Raw genomic sequence first — 22,774 nt, 5'->3', positions numbered from 1 at the left:
TAATTTTATTAAGATAATGGTCCTTGCAAAGAATTTGGAAGCATTTAATTGAAACTGTAAATTTCATGAATTCAAATGTATTAGGTAATCCCATAAGTTTGATCTGGATTTTGATTCTCTGAAATTTAATAGCTAGAACCTGTGGCACAGTGGATTGAGTACTTGGTAAAATTCAGTTGTAAAAGTTACTCTGTTGGAGGTTAAAAGCTCAATCCTCAGTGCAGGCAACATACAAAATACATATGAGAACTACTTAAGACTTCTACCCTGTCATGGCCGACTGAATGAGAGCATGCTACCCCATCTATAATATAAAGCTTCAGAAGGCCAGAGGTTACATCGACAGAAACGCTGTGAAATGAGAACGGTAATCTAAATAATCAATCTTAAATCTGTGTGACATTACTAAATGTGAAAACTTCTGATCCCTTAGTATATGGGAATTTGCTTAGAATTTTAAATGTTTTCATATTACTTTTAAATATTGGAGAGTAATGAATTCATTTTTTTTTTTTTTGTCAATTATCAAGAAAGATTTAAATGACTGGCTTGTTTATGAAGAAATGAAAATGCATTCTGATGGATTTCATACCGCAATTATTTTTTTAAAAATAGGATTACAAATATTTTAGTACTTTATACTATTGGATTTTTTTCCCCCATAAATAAATGATTTATAGTAAATAAAAAAAAGATAAATCTCATAGAGGTAAGAAATGTATGCAAATACATGTTTCCCTGTGAGCTACACTATGGTCATCTTCAAATCCAATGTCAACAAATACTTGTCATGAACTGTTCTTATAAGTAATCAAATTTTGTTCATTCCAATCATTTTCAATCCTCTTGTAATATTCTCCATTATTCATCTGACAATTTATCCATCTCATCAACCCTTATCCTTGAGTAGCTTTTACCTTTGATAGCTGATGACTTTAGTATAACAAAGTGGTCACAATTTTATTAATATAGAGCTTACATAACAAACAACGGATACATACCTAAATATTGAATAACTCGACTGAAAATATATCATAATTTGAAAATATAGTTCTTGATCAATAATATAGTATGATAGTTACAATTTATCCATGCATGGAGTATTGTTGCCACATCTGTGCTGGTGCATCTCTCCTTCTTTCACAGCCCCCCCCCCCCAAAAGAAAATGAGTTTCTAATCTAATAGGTCTTGCACAATCAACCTAGCTCGAACCTCAGTCCCATCGCTGCAATGTTGGATCCTGCACCTGTTTTACAAGTATTTTAATGGAATGTCCTCTGACAAACTTGTAACATTTGTACCCGCTCAACATAAATATGCTTGATTAACTTGTCAAGCTACAAAAATCCCCTCCCCATTCATTGTAAAGTTCCCTAAATGCAAGAAAACCCTTCTTCCCTTGAACTGGTACATTTTTGAATTCTCTCCTTGTTTCCTACTTCCATGGGAGTACTAGCATGCACACATTTAAATGTAATGTGAACAGACATCTTGCTGATCAACTCTCTGCATAGTGCCCCTGTAGAGATGGTCCCAAAAAGTAACCCATTAAGTTCAAGTGACATTGACACTTTTTTCAAAAGTTCACTTGTTTCAAGTGAATAAGAATAAAAAAGTAATCAGAGACTTAAAAATAAAATGATTAAAAATGTTGAGTAGGAAGCATGTGTCGTAACTATGATATTTATGATTGGATTTGTTTGTCAGTCTTTTTTTTTTGCTTTATTATTTCATAATACATATTTTTTTTTATTTTAATTAGGTTCTTCTGCCGATGGTTGGTGTTCGTGGGAATTTCACCCGCATCCTGTCATGCCTAAAAGAAATCCGTGAAATGGCTGAGAACATGACAGAGGTATTCTCCAGTGCGAAGGAAGAGGGTGTTTCACAAGCACTTATTGAAGTCTGTATGCAATATCAGCATCATTGGCAAGGAAACTTTCAGGTGTATATATGTGTATATGTTCTTATTAATCTAAACAAATTTATATGGTTCTGATGCTGGGCATGCTAATGTTTCGTACAAATGCTTGGTTAAAACCAGAAGTCCTTGTCAGGTGACTTAATAAATGGTTGCTTTCTACAGAAGAAACCAGTTATAAAATATCTTGCTCTTCTTTTATTGAGCACTCTTAGTAACCTTGTTAAATTCATTAGTTATCACTAGGGCTGTTATGACAGCATATTCTTTTCATTGTTTTGACTCTTAAGTATATATCTGTTAATTTTGAGTATATATCTGTTAATATCTTATATGTTTTTATATAGACGGATGTGGTTCTCGGTTGATTAAGTGTGTCTAATTGGGTTGGATATATACCCGAGAGTTAAAAGAATGAAAAGAATATTCTATTGTCACAGCCCTAGTTATCACTCTTGAATACCTCTAACCTAGTACATATGCATATATGATATGCTAATACATTTTTATGGTTGTGCGTATGTTAGCATCCTCCAACTTTAAAAAAAAAAAATGGAATTGTACAATCATAGAAGGAAGCAAAAAATGTTTGTTTTTAAATTTGTTTAGCGTCATTCATGGTGGTGATTTTTGACGGCATTCGTTTCTCAATATCAGTCTATTAGGAATTCTTTCTAGAAGGACATCAGGTACTTATGGAATGGACCACGTGAAAAATGCCAATGTTAAGTGGAAGTATTTCTGTGGAATGAATTTAATTCGAACTTAAGATTGTCAACCCGGCTTGTTAACCACTGAGCTATCATTACCTCCCTGTTGTTGCTGTTGTGTTGAATATGCAAAATACACTTCAGGCTGGATAGTGATCGACGATTCCAGCTCAGAGTAGGACAGACAGTTTTTAGTTATGGTGACCAAAGATGATGAAAGACACCAATTTTACCCCACTCTTTTTAATGGTCTTGTGCCTAAATTGTTTTAAATATAAATTTAAAAAATATTTTCTGCAAATAAATATTTAAATGTGTAGTATCTGTTCTGTCAAAAGATATTACAATAATATCATGGGGTATGTGTTTCATAGTGGATATCTATAAAATGGAAACATATCACATACTCCTACAAGCATTTTGAAGACAGAATAACCCTCCCCAAACCAAAAATATTCTGAAATGACAGTTTTATGCATAATTGCTCCTCATCGTTCTTTTAACTATGGCAGCAATAGAAAACAGATGGAAGGATACACTACCATTCTCAATGCACTTTTACTAGCTTCCTTGTTGTAAAAGTTAGAGCACACTTTGTCACTCACATCTCTGTGGCCACTCTGACGCCTCATCTCTTAACTGCTGACATTAACAGCATCGGTTTTGTAATTGGTCAACAAGTGTTGGTGAATGTTGACTACTTCAATTTTTTTCTGCATGGAGGAATTCAATGACATATCTATTTCTGACATACGTCCATGACAGAGGTTGCTTTTTTTAGAGTATCATGCCATCAATATCTGCAACAGAGATGAAACTTTCAGGCCATGATTGCATAAGTTCAGTCAACATAACAATGCAATTTGCAATCCCCTCTAATCTGTTTAGATGAAATAAAAAAATTGGAGGCATTACTTTTGAATTGTCCCTTATCTGTGTAATATATATATATATATATATATATATATATATATATATATATATATATATATATATATCGGAATTAAACATACCAAACCAAAGAAGCTTTTACACTACACTCATAGTATTTCATTATTAGTATAATTTATCTTACACGTGTTCGATGGATGGTGGAAATTAGTTAAACAACTCATCAAAGACATTTATGTTTTGTGTAAAAAAAAAAAAGGCACACTTAGCAATTTTTTTTCTTCCTTGAATTAAAACTGGTAAAGATTAGTGGAAGGAAATAGAAATCCTCAAAAGTCACAAGGGTAAAGGTCTTAATTATTATATAATTTGTTAGAAGCCTTTGGATTCCAACCATGGCGGAGGAGTTTGGTAGAGTTCTCAAAGGTCGAATCGTTAACAGCCAAATTTCTGGCCGAAAACCGATTACAAAGATTTTTCCAAATCTCACTATCCTGTATATCATATTTCAAGTCTGTAGACTGAAAGTTGACAAAGTTATCGTGTAGGGAAATCCACACACACACACACACACACACACACACACACACACACACACACACACACACACACAGACACTTTCACTTTTATAGATATATAGATATACTAGCATTTCAGCCCCGCCTTGCCCGGGTGTTTGGAGGTGTATGCTGAGAAAAAAAAAAGAAAAAAAGGGGTCAATTTTTTAAAACTTTGACTCCTATAACGACCCCTTAACATTTATTGTTTTGGGCTCAAATCAAGTTATTAATTTAGATCCATGTCCAAGGAACCTATATCTAAAATTTCAAGGGTTTAGACCCAAAATTGTCGAAGGAGTTTAGCAGAGTTCTCAAAAGTCAAATCGTTGAACTTTGACCCCTTAGCAGTCAAATTTCTGGCCAAAAACCGATCACATAGATTTTCCCAAATTTTAGTACCCTGTATATCAAATTTCGAGTCTGTCAGCTAAAAATTGACAGAGTTATTGCGTAGGGTACACACACACACACTCACACACAGACAGAAACACAGACACATTCACTTTTATAGATACATAGATACACACACACACCAAACGTTTCTGAAAGAGTGAGGACATGTATCTTAAATACAATAAAACATAAACTTTTTATACCACTGTTTTAATCCATGAATTATCAGAAAGAAGGATATCAAGAAGAAATCTTGGTTAGCAGAAGTAACCAAAAAAGTTATGCATAAGAAAAAAAAATGCATCATGTTCCAATATATTAGCTCCTTTATAAACTATATATCTATCTATCTTTATATATGATGACATATGTATGTATGTATGTATATATATATATATATATATATATATATAATAAATGCATGCATATCTTTGTCACTAAGTAGCAGGTGTGTACCCTTTTAATTACATTAGCGACTATATTTCATACACATTGTTCAAGTGTATGTAAAATCTGCATTTTGGTTCAAGGCTTAATTTCACCAAGTGCAGATGGATTGTTCTTAAATCTGCAAAGAAGATTTCTATGGAAAACAAATATCTACACAGAACAGGTGTTTGCCGCTGCAGAATAACATAACATGCAATTTTCCAGTTTTTTATTTCGGAGAATATGCATGATGGTTTTCAATCTTGTTAATTATTTTTTTTCCCATATCGTTTTCTTTTGCTTTCCTTCTTTTTCATTCGTTTCTGTTTCCTTTTGTCTTTTTTAAAAAATTTTTTTCAAGTTGTTCCTTTCTTTTTATCTTTTTTCTATTCTCAATTGTTTTCATTCCTTTTTCTTTTCTTGCTATCTTTTTCAGTTTTTTGATTTTCCTTTTCTTTCTTTCCTTTCTTTTTTATTCTTATTTTCCTTTTGTTTTTCTTTTTTAATTTGTTCTTTCTTTTTCATCTTTTTTCATTTTTGTTTCTTTTTCATTCCATTTTCTTTTTCTTTTCCTTATCTTCATTTCCTTTTCATTCTTGTTTGTTTCTTCGGTTGCTTCCTCTTTTCGTCCTTCATTCCTTTTTTTTTTTTTATTCATTTTTATTCTTTTGGTTTCTTTGTTTCCGTTGCCATTTTTAGTTTTCTTTCCTTTTTCTTTTTCTTCCATTCTTTTAAATTCTTTTTCTTTTTGTTTTCCTCAAGTTTTCTTTTTGTCTTTTGTATTTCATTTATTTTTTATTTTCTTTTTCTTTTTATCCTTTTTGTGTCTTTCTATTTTTACTGTTTCTGTTTTCCTTTTTATTCTTTTTTTCTCTCCAGTTCCTTCCCTTGTGCTTAGCACATTGCAATTCATAAAGCTTTTACCAAGCTTCTTAGCAACCTAAACAACAGCTAGAATTTGAGAATCGAAAATTGTCAGGATATGCATTTGTATTCTTGCATGTGTACATAATTTATTTCAATATGCTTCTTGTAATGTTTTTTTTTTTTGTTTTTTTTTTTTTGCAATAAACCACTCAAGGATTTAAGCAAATTTTAAAACTTAAACAACAAAACATGATGATGATAATAATTATAACAAATCAACAAATATGTAAATGTATAAGAAGGCTGTAGCAATGAAGAATACCGGGACTTACTTTTTAATATAACTGGATTGAGAAAAATGTTTGATAATTTCGAGAATATACTTTTCTTTTTCACAATGAAAACAAATGAAAAAAAATGCTGTAAAAAGAAAAAAAAACAAAATGATGTAAGATTTGAATAGGAAGCAAAATTAGCTTCCAACAAGCATTTTCATTTTTAAACAAATAAATGTTAAGTCTTATTTATTACTTTACTAGCGAGGATACCCAGCGTTGGCCGGGTGTGGAGAGGTTTTATGGAAAGGGTATTGAGTAAGGGAGCACTAAAAAAATAGTGAGCACAAAAAAAAAAAAATTAACCAACCCCTAGAAAAAATGAAAAAGCAGCAAGTACCCATGCACGTGCAAAAAAAATTTAGCCACAGTAACGCTAAGAGGAAAAGGAAGTGAAAAAAGTGAACAGTTTAGTCGCCGCACTCACCACAACATATGATGCCATCACTGCCATTCAAAGACATATGATGACTTTGCAAAAATGTTGATATAAAAACTGACCATTTCTTGTAAAAAACGGCTCAGTTGACGGTCAAAGAATTAATATTCTTGGTCAATTTTTGGATATTTGTTCTCCGAAAGACTGACGTTTTAAAGGATACCAATTTTGTCAGTGTTTGTTGCGTCTGGCGAAAGTTTTTGCGAAACATACAAACACACACACACACACACACATTTTGACTTCTATATATATAAAAGCGAAAATGTGTGTATGTATGTATGTTCGCTTTTGTGTATGTCTGCAAAAGGATTTTTTTCGGCGGCTTCTTGATGCTCATTTTAAAACCTTTTTATATCACGTCGAAATCATAATATCTACGAGTTAGGAACGGGGCTCGCCCGTCTATTTAATTTGCCCGACTTTGAAACGTTAAATATTCGACATTTTGGGATCGCCGCATGTTTGCTTTCGTTTTTCAGTATAAAAAAAGCGAAACACGATTCGAATCACTGGCCCACGGCCAGTGGTCTCTAGAAAGCGATGTAACGTTTGATCAATGTCGGCTTACCGTCGTCATATCAGATGGTTGCTTTCATTTCAAGACGAGCCACTCCCCTAATAAACGGGGGAGCTGTTTTTCCCCAAAGTTAGGTAAAAACAAACAAACCGGGTTATTGACCTCATTAAAAACTGTCCCGCAGGAAATGTCCACTGCTGAATAGCTACTGCTTTCGTCATCGTAACGCTCGCACAAAATGTTAACTCTACGACTTCCACTTGATATCATTTAGTGTCAATTCTCTTCTTAATTAAATAAATTCAAACATCTTTCAGTAATTCATTCTTGCTGGCCAAATGGTTAATGTGTCATGTTTTTTTCACATTTTATTTTCCAACTTCGCCTCAGGGCTTTGGGTTCGATTCTACCTAATTACAAAACTTTTTCTCCCCCCCTCCTCCCCCCAGTGTTTCTTTTGGATTTAAGAGCACACGCACCTTGAGACACCCGGGCAACACTGCGTACCTCCGCTAATCTATAATATAAAAGGCAAAATGTGTGTGTGTTTGTATGTCTTGGGAAAACTTTTGACAGACGCGTCAGACTCTGACAAAATTGGTATTGTTTTAAAGCTTGATGTCTCAGATGACAAATATCTAAAAATTGTCCAAAACATTAATTCCTTCAACTGGGCCATTTTTTACAAGGAGGGGTCATTTTTTTCATTGACATTTTTGCAAAGTCATTGTCTCTTTTGGATTAACGACCTTTAATTCGTAAGCTCGCGACTTCCGATTTCACAATGGACGCATCAGCTAAGAGGTTAGTTTTTTTTTCACTTTCTTTTCCTCCTTCACCTTACATGTCCGAGCCTGCCTACCTACTACTACTTTTGTTTTTTAACACCTCTCTCTACCTGGGTTGCCTACTGTTGTTCTAATACCACCACTTCTCTACACCCAGGCAAATCTTCTAATATATAAAAGGCAAAATGTGTGTATGTGTGTGTTTGTATGTCTCACAAAAACTTCTGACAGACATGTCAGATTGGTATCATTTCAAAGATCAATGTCTTGGATGACAAATATCGAAAAATTGGCCAAAAAGATTAATTTTTTCACCGTCAACTAGACCGTTATCTGCAAAGAGGAATCAATTGTTACTGTCAACATTTTTGCAAGTCATGCAAGCATTGCGTGAATAACATCTCATACAAGAGATTATTTCGAAGGCCCGTGATGTCACAATCGTGGTGGGCTCATCGATAAGAGCATTTGCTTTCTTTTACCTCCTTTTCCTCTTGCGCGTTACAGGTCAGTGCTTACTACCAACTACTAATTTTTTTTTTTTTTTGAGCTTGCACAGGTACTCGCTGCTATTTTGAGTTGTTTTAATTAATTTTGGGAGAGGGGAGGCGGGGCTTTGGTTGCTCACCTCGACACACCCAGGCAACACCAGCCACCCAGGCTAGTTTATATATATAGATGCTAATATTTTTTTTTACTTTAGTTGTCATGAAAACAGTGATTATATTTCTACTCTTTTTATATAAAATAATTTGATTATGGATAAATTTTGGGCAAATCTTCTGCATCTTCAGTTCCTATCAGAATAATTGTATGTACAGTTCTCACGCTGGCATCAAACTGTAAACTTATTGTCTCTATAGACACACGACGGTCCTTATCCATGAAATTCTTTATTTAGACAATCAACTCTGGTGTTCTGACTCCCCTACTCCTCTCTCACCTCTCATCATTCCTCACACTACCTGCCTTCCTTGAATCTTTTATGCCACTCAAAAACTGATGCTCGATTCAGGCAAGATGGTCTGAAGTATTCCATACGTTTCTGTGGCATTTTTTCCAAGTTTAAAACAGAATTTTATTGCATATTGTTCTTCTAAAGTTTTGAAATTCACCAACTGCGACAATCAGGCTTTAGTAGGGTGTATTCCAATTTCTGCTGTCGCTGTTCATTTGAACAACCTGAAATCATAAAAATTAATCAGTCATCTCATAAGATGTATAACAATAACATACTGGTGATTTTTCTGTAGTTTTTTTTTTTTTTTAAATTAGGTTTAATTCTAAATAAGAAACAAAGTTTATAGAGACAATAACTTTTATTGATAAACTTTTTATTTTGCACATATTTAATGTTTTAGCCTTTAGTATGTATTCTCCACTTTAACTAGTAGCTTCATACATTTTTAACAAATAGTTTTCTTATATTTTTACCTATAGTTTTCATACATTTTTAACCAATATTCACAGTACATATTCTGTTTAGTTTGTACATTTTTAACAAATAGATTTTATACATCTTTAATCAGCAACATTTGTACATTTTTAACCAATACTTTTCTACATTTTCAATTAATGGTTTTCATAGATTTTTAACAAATAGTTTTCGTACATATTTTGCCAATGGTGGTTTTTGTACATTTTTAACCAATAATTTATAATACATATTCGATTTAGTTAGTATATTTTTAACCAATAATTTCCATACATCTTTAGCCAACAGTTTTCATACATTTTTAACTAATATTTCTAGTACATAATCCATTAAGTTTGTACAATTTAATTAATACTTGTTATATATTTTTTTATTAATAATTTTTGTACATTTTAAACGAATAGTTTTTGTCAATTTTTAACCCACAATTTTTGTTACATTTTTAACAATATATTTTGTACATTTTTAACCAATAGTTTTCAGACATTTTTAGCCAATATTTGTGGTACTTATTCCATTTAGTTATACATTTTTCAATTCATAGATTTTGTACCTATAATTTGCATGTATTTTTAAACAATAGTTTTTGTACATTTTTAATCCTAGTTTCATTCTATTTTAACTAACATTTTCATACATTTTTGCCAATTGTTTTTGTACATTTTTAATCAATAGTCAATATGCAAGCCTCCTAGACCTTTTTCTCTCAACTTCCCCTGAGCTATGTTCATGTTCCGTTCATTTTCCTCTAGGATCCTCCGACCACTCCGTCATATCAGTTAAGATAAAAATGAAATGTAATAAGTCCCCAGACGTACCCTTCCACTGTACTGTATACCGATACTCTATGGCTGACTGGGATAGCTTCCGTACATTCATATCTGATCTACCTCTGCATTCCATGTTTAAAAAGGATGTGTCCTCTATAGTATCAGATCTGACCGAATGGCTAATTGTAGGCATAGACGGATTCATACCATCTAAAAAATTCCAACAAAAACCTAACAGCCAGCCATGGTTCTCCCCAGAATGTGCTGCTGCTATCGCGCACAGAAATCACTTTTTCCATAACTACCAACATAATAGATGCATTGAGACTAAAGCTGCTTTCAGGAACGCCAGCAACCACTGTAAAAGAGTAATAAAAAATGCAAGAAAGCTATATGCCCAGTCTATTAAATCCAAAGTAGCTGATCAGCGGCTTGGTTCCCACCAGTTTTGGCAAATAACAAATAGGATCCTGAACAGAAGTGTGCGTTCTATCCCAACCATTATCAATGTACCAGAGGTCATCTCATCAGCATCAGACAAGGCCAAACTATTTGCCAAGAACTTTGCAGCTAATTCTATCTTATGCGACGAAGGCTATCAACTTCCCATATTTCCTCCTATAACACAAAACATGCTAGGTAACATACAAATATTTGTGCATGAGGTCACCAAGCTAATCAAGAACCTTGATCCCAGTAAAGCAACTGGCCCTGACGGCATCCCAATTATAGTGTTAAAAAAGCTTCAACCAGAAGATGCTCCCATACTTACAAAACTGTTTAAGCGTTCCCTTAAGGAGAAGTGCTTTCCGACTCCCTCGAAAACCTCATCAGCATGCCCTGTATTTAAGAATTCAGGTGATAAGTCATCTCCCTCTCAGTACAGACCAATAAGTCTCCTGTGTGTTATGAGTAAGTTGCTGGAATCCATATTAAATAGAGAAATAGTCAACCACCTCAGCAGAAACAACCTTCTTAGTGACACACAATATGGTTTCCGCTCTGCAAGATCTACCGCAGATGTGCTGATGGTTATATCTCACAGGATTAGTGAATCTCTTGACAAAGGCTTCCTTTCTAGGGCAATTGCTCTTGACATATCAAAGGCCTTTGACAAGGTATGGCATAAGGGCCTACTTCACAAGATTTCCAGCTACGGTATAGCTGGAAATGTTTTCTCAATCATTAAATAATTTCTCTCCGATAGGCTCATAAGAGTAGTGGTTGATGGACAAAATCAGAGGCCTGCAGTATTAATGCTGGAGTCCCTCTAGGGTCAATCCTAGGCCCAACTCTCTTCCTGATCTACATCAGTGATCTCCCTAAACACATACTTAAATCATTCGTTGACATCTATGCTGATGACACCACCATCTACGGCAACACATCAAAGGCTGTAAATGACAAAGTTCTCTCTAATTCTCTCTCCTCTGATCTCGAGCGCGTGGTTCAGTGGGAGATGACGTGGCTGGTTACCTTTAATGCATCCAAAACCAAACTCTTATCTTTACATCATCAATGCTCTGATCCCCATCTGGCATCAATTGAAATGGATGGCTCTCGTCTAGGAGAAGCCCCATGTTTTGACAAGCTTCTGGGTTTGTCCTTTACTCCTGATCTGAAATGGAACACATGCATCAAGTCTGTTGCCAAGGTCGCTGGAAAGATGGTGGGATTCTTCTACCGCTCTAGAAGATATCTCACTACTGATGCAATTCTCTATCTATATAAAAGCTAAGTACGTCCAAGGATGGAATACTACTGCCATATCTGGGCAGGAGCTGCTAAAAACAGCCTATCCTGCCTCGACAGAGTACAAAATAGACTTCGTGGCTTAGTGAGTGATGCCATTTTCTCTTTCCTGCAACCTCTCTCCCACAGAAGAAACATTGCGAGCCTATCCTTGTTTTATCGTTATTTCCATGGCAGGTGCTCATCTGAATTCCAATCTCTGATCCCCCCTCGCCAATCTTTCACGAAAAATACCCGTCTAGCTGAATACACTGTCAAAAATTTTCCCCACTCTTTATTTGTGCTTAAATCAAAACGTGGATTCCATGAACAAAGCTACTTTCTTAGAAGTGCACGCCTGTGGAACTCTGTTCCGTCTAGCTGCTTCCCACCTGACTACAACCTGAATGTCTTCAAGTCCAATGTAAACAAATTCCTAATGAACCGCCACCTCAAGTAAACACTTCAATAAATCTCCACATTAACGTACTGTACTTGCAATAATCCTTATCCCTGAGTGGCTTCCGGGCCTTGATAAGTGGTGACCACCATGTAAAAAAAAAAAAAAAAATAGTTTTCATACATTTTTATCCAATATTTACCGTACATATCCTGTTTAGTGAGTATATTTTTAATCAATAGTTTCCATACATTTTTAACCAATAACTTTCATACATTTTTGCGATTATTTCTAGTACATATTCTGTTTAGCAGATTTTAACCCATACTTTTTATATATTTTTTATTAATAGTTTTCATACATTTTAAACGAATAGTTTTTGTACATTTTAAATGAATAGTTTTTGTACATTTTAAATGAATAGTTTTTGTACATTTTTAACAATAGTTTTTGTACATTTTTAACAATAGTTTTTGTACATTTTTAACAATAGTTTTTGTACATTTTTAACAATAGTTTTTGTACATTTTTAACCATAGTTTTTGTACATTTTTAGCCAATAGTTTTTGTACATTTTTAGCCAATAGTTTTTAGACATATTTGTAGCCAATATTTGTAGTACATATTTCATTTAGTTAGTACATTTTTAATCAATAGTTTTCATATATTTTAACCAATATTTCTAGATATCCGGTTTTGTAATTACATTTTAATCAATAGTTTTCATACTTTTTAATTAATAATTTCCATACATTTTTAACCAATAATTTTTGTACACATTAAACTAATAATTTTCATACCTTTTAACTATAGTTTTTTTTTTACATTTTCAACCAATTGTTTTCATAACTTTTAACCAATAGTTTTTGTCCATTGTTAATCAATACCTTTCATATATTTTTAACCTATAGCTTTCATACATTTTGCCAATATTTGTAGTACATATTCTGTTTAGTTTGTACATTTTAATCAATGTTCATACATGTATTACTGATACTTTTCATACATTTTGATCGATAGTTTCATATATTTTTAACCAATGATTTTCATACATTTATAACTTATATGTGTAGTACATATACCGTTTAGTTAGTACATTTTAACCAATAATTTTTGTACAGTTTTAGCCAGGCGTTTTCATATATTTTTATGAATAGTTTTCATACATAATTAACTAATAGTTTTCATACATTTTTTGCCAATATTCCATTTAGTTAGTACATTTTTAATCAATAGTCTGTACATTTTTAACCAATAATTATCATACATTTTAACCAATATTTTGCATATACTTTTAGCCAAAGGTTTTCATACAATTTTTAACCAATAGCTTTCATACATTTTTAACCAATACCTATCATACATTTTTAGCCAATAGCTTCTGTAAATTTTTACTAAATAGTTTTTATATATTTTAACTAATTTTTTAGTACATATTACATTATTAGTACATTTTTAATGAATAGCTTTTAATCAGTAGTTTTAATACAGTTATTAATGGATGGTTTTTGTACATTTTTAATTAATAGTTTAATTTTTGTACATTTTTAGCAAATATTTTTAGCATATTCCGTTTAGTTTTAAATTAAAATTTGATACTTAGATGGTATTTTAATACACATCTTAGACAATATGTTAATTTTATTTTAAAATCAATACTTTTAGCAATATTTTAAATTTAAAAATATTTTATTTTACTTAATATTTTTGGCCATTAGGAGTTAGGCTATCAATATTAATTGTACATATTCCATATTTTACCCAATATTTATTGTAAATTTCTTGAACAATAAATTAATATTGATTGTCTATATGTATACTTGCAATATATTTGCTATATCAATATCTTTAACGCTATGCAATATCTTTAATATATTAGTAAATGTTACATTGATATTATAAGATTTTTAATAATATTTCATATTTTGGCTATTATATTTAATTAATATTTAATTTTTTTTTTTGTATATTTAATATTTATGGAAAAAATAAAGTGTACCTTGGGTTTAGTTTTTGTCACTTTTCTTAGTTCGTCTTTTAGCCGTCACATTCCATGTTACTGTTTTCTGAGTTGAAATTTATCCAAATAAAATTTATCATTGGCTAATTTTTTTACCTTGAAGTGGTATTCTTTTTAGTTGCATAAACTAAGTAGCTTCCTGCCTTGCCTGAAGCGATTTCTGTGAAAATATTACATATTCCATGTTTAATCAATGAATTTAGTACATTATTCCATAATTTAACTAACATTCTTAGTACATATTTCATGTTTTAATCAATATCTGTTACTTTTTATTTCACTTTCTGAGCCAATCTTTATGACATATATTTTGCAATTTTCATTTGTAGCATTCCAAGCGTCATTGGAATACTTTCATTTCAGAATCAAATATTGGAACATTTAAAATAATTATTCTTTCGTTAATATAAAGTGCTAATTCTGTCTGGAAAAAAAAATTGTCACTCTCGATTTCATGTTTGTTTCAACCGTTATTACTTTTGTCACATTAAGTGAGAGAAAAACATGAAAAGATGACCTGAATGAAAATAAAATTGATTATGATCGTAATTATTTTTCCAAAGATGCGCAACCAAGTCAGCTGCAAAATGAAAAAATGCTTTCAATATCAAATAATAAAATTTTCCCAAATGTGGACACAAGGCCAACTAGAAACTGTAGTAGCATAAACCAATAGTTAATGTCATGTGGCACTTTTCCATAATTCTTAAATTAGATATGAATTCTTTTGTACACATTCTCAACAACTTTGGAAGCAAGTTCCATATGTAAAACTCTCAGGAAACAGACATTCTTATAAATGAAATAAATAAATGTGAGTCATTGAGGGATGTTTGAATTGTATCTGATCTTTATTATAATAATTTATCCATACCTTTCTCTCTCTTTCTCCCCCTCTCTCTTTCTCCCCCTCTCTCTCTCTCTCTCTCTCTCTCTCTCTCTCTCTATATATATATATATATATATATATATAAAGTGACCTTGTATGTCTGTGTATGGAACGGTCTCTACCAAACTATTCTGTCAATGCTTGATCTGCAGATATGAAACTTGATATATAGGGAACAAATTTAATTTGTTTATAGTCAGTAAAAATAACTGCTGTGAGATCAAAATTGATAAAATTAGCAGGCATAAATCAACTTAACGTGCTTTTGTATGCATACAACACATATCAAAGGCCTTCGACAAGGTATGGCATAAGGGCCTACTTCACAAGATTTCCAGCTACGGTATAACTGGAAATGTTTTCTCAATCATTAAATCATTTCTCTCCGATAGGCTCATAAGAGTAGTGGTTGATGGACAAAAATCAGAAGCCTGCAGTATTAATGCTGGAGTCCCTCAAGGGTCAATCCTAGGCCCAACTCTCTTCCTGATCTACATCAATGATCTCCCTAAACACATACTTAAATCATTCGTTGACATCTATGCTGATGACACGACCATCTAATAATAGGGAACAAATTTAATTAGTTTATAGCCAGTAAAGATAACTGCTGTGAGATCCAAATTGATAAAATTAGCAGGCATAAATCAACTTAACGTGCTCTTGTACGCATGCGTGAATATACATTTATATGTTAGTGTCGGCTTATTTTGGTGGCTCAGATAGTAACAAATAAGGCTCAAGAGCTACATATTTTGGTTTCGATTGTAGCTGATGGCACCTAAGTTATATTTTTTTTACTTTGAAAATCACTACTATATATTGGGTACAATATGATAATCAATAGAGAATTGGCTCTGTAATAATAAATATGAAATGTGCATAAATTAAAATATTATAATAAATCATATTTTATAACTGGGCAGTGCTGGGTACTCTGCAAGTGTACATATATATATATATATATATATATATATATATATATATATATATACATAAAAGTAACTGTGTGTGCGTATGTACGGGGAATGATCTATACTGAACTACTTTGTCAGTTTTTAGTTAAGACTTGAAACTTGATATATAGGGAATTCAGACCAACGGAATAAATACCTGGTAAAAATAGCTTTTAAGGGGTTAAAATTGAAAAATTAGAACTTGTTAGACATAATTTAAAGTGCCCCTCTATGTATGCACAAATATATATATTTATACATCAAATTGTATTAATTTTTTAAGTTTTGATATCCATCTGTCCTCAGAATAATGCTAAAGAACTAAATGTTTTGGTTTTGATTCTTGCTGATAGCACCCAAGTGATATATATATATATATCCCTCTTTGGGTTGAGCACTGTCATAAATAATCTCACTTGCTACTTAATTGGCTGAAAAATGCTAAGCTCACGGTTTGTTTACAAACAAGCGGTTTGAGCACTGTACAAGTAGTGGACGGATGTTTGTTTAAATAGACATTCGGACGGGTTATTTGCGGGCATCGCTTCCGTGGTCGAGTGGTAGAACAGCCGACTGTCAACACAACGGTTCTAGGTTCGATCCTTGGTTTAGGAGAGGTGGTAGTCTGGCGGCACTGATGAGTTGTGATACAACGAAACAGGACTGTATGTCGATGACTACAAATATATATATATATATATATATATATATATATATAACTATTAAAATCACTTCTATATATTGGTTACAATATAATAATCAACAAGAAATTAGTTCTATAATCATAAATATAAGATTTGCATACGTTAAAATATCATATTTAAGCCTATTTTATAACCAGGCAACACCGGGTGGCCTACTTGTAAATATATATATATATATATATATATATATATATATATATATATATATATATATATGAGAGGCATTCCAAAAGTAATGCCTCATATTTTTATTCTGCCTGAATGGATCAGAAGGGATTGCAAATTGCATCGTTATGATGATTGAACTTATGCATTCATGATTTAAAAGTTTTATATCTTTGCTGCAGACATTGACAATGTGAGACTTGAAGAAAGCAACCCTTGTCATGGATGTAAATTAGAAGCAGAGACGCATTATTCAATTCCTAAAAAGAGTCTATTGAGAATGCGGATGACTGTAGAAAAATAAAATCTGGAATATAAAAGGTTGCTTGTTTTAATGGTACAACTTCTGTCTTCGTAGCTCTTCAACGTTTTGAGTTAAAAAATAAATAGGAAGCTTTACTTTCGGAATTTGTTTTCGTTCATATATATATATATATATAAGCACAAGGTCAAAGAAAGTGAATTAGAATAGACCAATAGTTAATGTCGAGTGAAATGTTCTCATAATTCCTAAATTAAATGTGAATTCTTTTGTTCACATTTTCAACAACTTTGACAGATTGTAAAACGTTTAGGAAACAGATAATTTGGGAACATAGTATCTAGTTTGGTGGAACTGCACGCCTGTGGAACTCTGTTCCGTCTGCCTGCTTCCCACCTGACTACAACTTGGATGTCTTCAAGTCCAACGTTAACAAATTCCTAATGAACCGCCCCCTTAAGTAAACACTTCATCAAATCTGCACACTAACGTACTGTACTTACAATAACCCTTATCCCTGAGTGGCTTCCGGGCCTTGATAAGTGGTGACCACCATGTAAAAAAAAAAAAAAAAAAATCTGGTTTTCATTATAAACAAAGTTGACTTTGATAGAAAGTTATTTTGATACTGCAGATGAATAAAATAGACACCATCGAAGGTTAATGGAAATACCTTTTATTTGGGTCTGTGCTGAAAAAGAATTTAACATAGCTCTTAAAAAAATGCCCCATGTGCCTTGATTTATCTGGCAAGTTGCAGAAAGTCTACAACATACATTTTTATTCATATGATCTCCTAACTTCAACTTGCACAGATGCTGTAAAAAATAGTCGCCAAAATCTTGTATTCTTATGCCAAGACCTCCAACTGGCTATTGGGCCAAACGTTGAATCTGTTTGTTTGCAGCAAAAGGAACTAGTACATAAAATTATATGACTTTTACAAATAAAATGTTAGTCACTACTTAAGTTACAATTTTGTAAAAATAGTAAACTATATTAATGATATCTATTAATATACTCGGGTTTTTTTTATATTCAAAAGTAATGGACTAATTCTTCTTATTCTCTTTATAATAAATTTTTATATCTTCTTTCTTTTCTTCTCCATATCACATATATATATATATATATATATATATATATATATATATATATATATATATATATATATATATATATTTTCTCTCTTCTTTTTCTCTCTATTTTGTTTTCTCTCTATTTTCTTTCTCTATTTCTGTCTCTATTCCTTTTTTTCTCTTCTCAATCACTCTCTCCCCATTGTAATCTTTTAACTTTATTTAAATTGCCTCTCCCTTTTTACTTTTTTATTTAATTAAGGTTCTGTGTTTTAAGTTTTTTAACTCCAACTTCTAAAGAGTTCCTACCTAAAATAAAAATCCATTATTCATTGAACTTTTGAATAGTCAAGTCGCTGCCTGATGATATCTGTTGTTTGATTGAAACAAGTGGCTATTTGTAGCAGCGGGATGTGAGCATGTTTATATAACAATAAACAAGTATTATCTATTAATATATAAATAAATTGAATTAAAAAAGCAATGTACATTTGTTAACAAGCATATTGTGATGTTCAAAGCATTTCACTTAGCAGAAATGCTTATGGAGATTATTGTATACAGGCTAATTATAAATGCTAAAGTTTATCTCTGCTAATTACTGTATTAGCCAGGCTTTCCGCATTAGCTACATTAATTCTCTTGGAATTTTATAAGATAAGGCTCCATGTAGAACTATGGTTTCTCATACATTCTCTGCTTTTCTGTATGTGTATTCCCCATTATGGGAGACCTTCACCTGGCATGTGTATATTCAGAGTCCAGTGCTTCATAACTCAATTCTTTCAAAGAACCTTTTAATGCTCCCTTATATTATCATTAATATCGTCACCACTCATTCATTTTGTATGAATCAGATTATTTTGTGTTGGCATTAGTTTCCCCATAGCAACAAGGGTTTCAATTGGATGAAATAAATGCATTTTTATTTAGCAGCAACAGTGTATTTATTTTTTGTAACAATTTTAGGAAAGTAGAAAGTGGGCATTGACTTTACTTTCTGTAGCCCCGGAATTCTTGTTTCCCTTATTTTGTATTAATTTCTCGCATTACATGAGTGATATTTCTAACAAAGGGGGAAGAACTGCTGTTTTCTGGATCCAAATATATTCATTTAACACTTTTCATTGGTTGGTTTTTGATGTCTCACCACTCATCCATTTTGTATAAATCAGATGATTTTTTTGTTGGCATTGATTTCCCCGATATATTTCTAATCAGAAAATTTTTTCTAGAAACACATCAGGTACTTGTTAGGAGGGACCACATCTTAGCGTCTTTAGTGAAAGTGTTTCTGTGGAACAAACTGGATTTGAACTTTGCACACCCAGGTTGTTAGTCCACATTGTTAACCATTTAGTCGCCAGTGTTATTATCTTTGCTTAATATTTCATCATATTTTTTGACTAGATTTTAATCATTCTTCAGAAGCAAGAAAATCACAAAGAATTCATCAAATGAAAGAGGAAAAAAAGATACTTTGGATGATGAGTTGTCTATTAGACAAATGTAAAAGACCCCCTTGCAGTCTAATATAATATTAAAACTTTGATTATCTTGCTCACTTATTGAATGTATTATCCCATAAAAGAAAGAACTAACATGATGGAAATTGAGGGAATTAGTAATAGTAGCAAGGTAAAGGAAAGGATTGTAGAAAGATGACATAAGTAGATGAGGTTAATAATGGGTCAACCCATAATCTGTTTGGTCATTCTCCATAGCAACAAGGGTTTTCATTGGATGATATAAATGCATTTTTATTTAGTAACAGCAGTGTGTTTACTTTTTCGTAACAATTTTAGTAGGGTAAAACATGGCCATTAACTTTACTTTTGACAGTCACTAAACTCTGTTTCCAGTCTTTAATTTCTCACATTTTATGAGTGATATTTCTGATAAAGGGGGAAGAATTGCTGTTTTTTGGATCAAAATCTATCTATTTAACATTTTTCATTGGTTGGTTTTTGACCTTGAAATAGTATTTTTTTAATCCTTACATCAAGTGGCCTCCTACCTTGTCTGGAGCGTATATAATGTTTACAGCTTATTCATAAAATTTCACTAATTTCCATTAAATATAAGGGAAACAATAACTTAATTCAAGAAAATTATAGATATTTGAAAAGAAAACATTTTAGGAAATTTGGAAGAATTGTAATCCTATTGGGGAGAAAGAAATTTTTTACAAAAAAATGTGTCGGTTAGTTTTCTGAGTTCATGGTCTGATGCATCTACCACTAGCCTCTCCCTCTTGGATAGGATCCAAAAAAGAGTTTCTAATCTCACAGGTTTCACTTTGTCAACTAAGCTCCAACCGATGTCCCATCACCACAATGCCTGTTTTACAAATATTTTAATGAAATGTACTCTGATGAACTCGTTGCACTTGTGCCCCTTTGATATACATATCCCTGACAAACCCGATTAATCTCACACCCTCACTGTTGAGATCCCTAAATGCCAGAAAGCTTTCTATTCTCATAGTTTCTTCTCTCGAAGAGCTAAACTTTGGAATACCCTTCCTGATACCTGTTTCCCTTTGCTGTATTGATACGCAGGTTTAAATGTAACTTAAATCAACATCTTTCTTTTCGTTTAAATGTAATGTAAATCAACATCATCTTTCTTAGGCATGGCCCCAAATAGTAGCCCCTTACATCCAAGTGGTGATATGCCTTGTTAGGGGTGAATGTGAGTTTAAAAAAAAAAAAAAAAATTGTACAAGGAGGTAGCCATTAGTGGGCACTGAAGCTGGTAACTGAATGTCAAAGGCTACTGGAGTGGGTAGCTGGAAGCACTGGAAGTTGCAGGAGTGAACTGAAAGCTACAGGAGTGAGCTGGAAGCTACAAGAATGAGCTGGAGGCTGCAGGAGTCATTGGCAGTAGCATAGAGTGAAGTGTGTATCACATTCAGGTAGTTTGTGAATCGTCCTCCAAAAACCAATTTGAATCACATAAATAGTTTGAAAAGGACTGTTTGAACTACTGCTACTGAGTCCCTTGGCTACTGGGCTTGATGATTTGACAAGTGTCAAAGCTGGTACTTGGGTGTCTCCTTGCTCCCTAGTTGTTCTAGAGATTTGCTGAGAAAGTCAATGGCTTCATGGAAAAGCATTACGGTTACAGAAATTGGTTCAATGAACAAGTCATTGTATATAATTAATTTCAGGCTCGATTTCATACAGGCAAAAATATCTGAGGTATTTATTACATGTGTGTGTATATATATATATATATTAATTTCAGTCCAAAATAAAAAGTCAATTGGTTTTGTTTAGTTTGCGGAAAATCAAGTTTTTGTGTTTTTTCCTTGGAAAGAAATTGTTGCTATTTTTAGCAATTTGTTATTGTGATATGTATTGGTCATGTATTTTTCTCTACCGACAGGCATATTTGTGATTGTTTTGTTCTAATGTAAACAAAGGAACGATAACATAGCACTACAGCATATATAATATCATTCGACATCTGACTTTCTAGTGTTTCTTGCTGATGGAACTAACCTTTTGAACCCTCGACGTGATCATGCTAGCTGTACTGAGTCTATTTCTGCTTGCCACTAGGTTACCCTGACATGTACTAATGTGACCCTTGCCAAAATTCAATTCCTTCTTTTTCTACAGCATGCTTTTTCTTCTGTACTATGCTTTGGTATTATGTTAATATCACCATTTCTCTTTGCAGAGTTCTGCTCCTCAGTGCCTTCTTCAAATATTTCTAATTACAAACAAGAACAACAAGAACCTCCCAGATATCACAAAAATGGTTGAGAAAGCAATTCAAACTGTCAATGTTGAACATCTAAAGGTAAAGAATTAATTTTTGAAGTAATGACTTTTGAAAATAAGAGGCTTGGCATGTACCAACAATAATATAGATGGAGAAATGTGAGATGCAAGTTACCTGTAAAGACATGCTGTCTATAGATGTCATGTGTAAATATGTGTCACTTATTAAAAGAGTTGTCTCCATTTTGATCTTTATGAGATTATTTAGCTATAAAATTCATTTACATCAATCTTTCACTTAATCTATATACCAATATTGTCATTATTGCATGCATGTTTTGTCTCCTTTGAAAACTGAAGTCAATTTTGTAATAATGATAAATTAACTTCAGATCTACTAAACATTTGAAACAAAAAAAAATAAGGAGTTGAAAAAACAATAGGAGAAATAGTACATGGTTTAATCCTCCTTATTCATGTAGCATCCAAACTAATATTCCTAAGGAATTTTGAAAGATTACTGAAAATAGTTTGTAGATTTCCACGTAGACATAGTAGGCTTATAAACAAAAATGATGAGATTATTGTACTCAACAGTCATTAATTTAAAACAAATGCAGAATCACTTTGAATAATAAAATAAAAAAATAGTAAAGTAACACAAGTTCTAGTTCACCAACTATTTTCTGCAATTATAGGAATAGAAATACATATCCTATTAATAATGACTGCATAAGGACATAATTTACAAATGTGTAGTTAAGCCTGATTTTAATAA

At 32.4% G+C, this 22,774-nt stretch overlaps 1 protein-coding gene across 2 annotated transcripts in view; it reads left to right on the top strand.

Moving 5' to 3' along the window:
- Positions 1–22,774, top strand: part of LOC145240166 (meiosis 1 arrest protein-like) — a 644,978-nt gene that overhangs the window by 224,058 nt on the left and 398,146 nt on the right. For both annotated transcript variants that reach the window (XM_080103755.1, XM_080103756.1), the window contains exons 4-5: positions 1,764–1,946; positions 21,953–22,075. In XM_080103755.1, the coding sequence (XP_079959881.1) occupies positions 1,764–1,946; positions 21,953–22,075 (306 nt within the window). The remainder of the gene's footprint in view (positions 1–1,763; positions 1,947–21,952; positions 22,076–22,774) is intronic.

Source organism: Euprymna scolopes, chromosome 19, assembly GCF_053919585.1.
Source record: "Euprymna scolopes isolate OS-2025 chromosome 19, ASM5391958v1, whole genome shotgun sequence".
Classification (NCBI taxonomy): domain Eukaryota; kingdom Metazoa; phylum Mollusca; class Cephalopoda; order Sepiida; family Sepiolidae; genus Euprymna; species Euprymna scolopes.
This window is presented reverse-complemented; position numbering and strand designations above follow the sequence as displayed.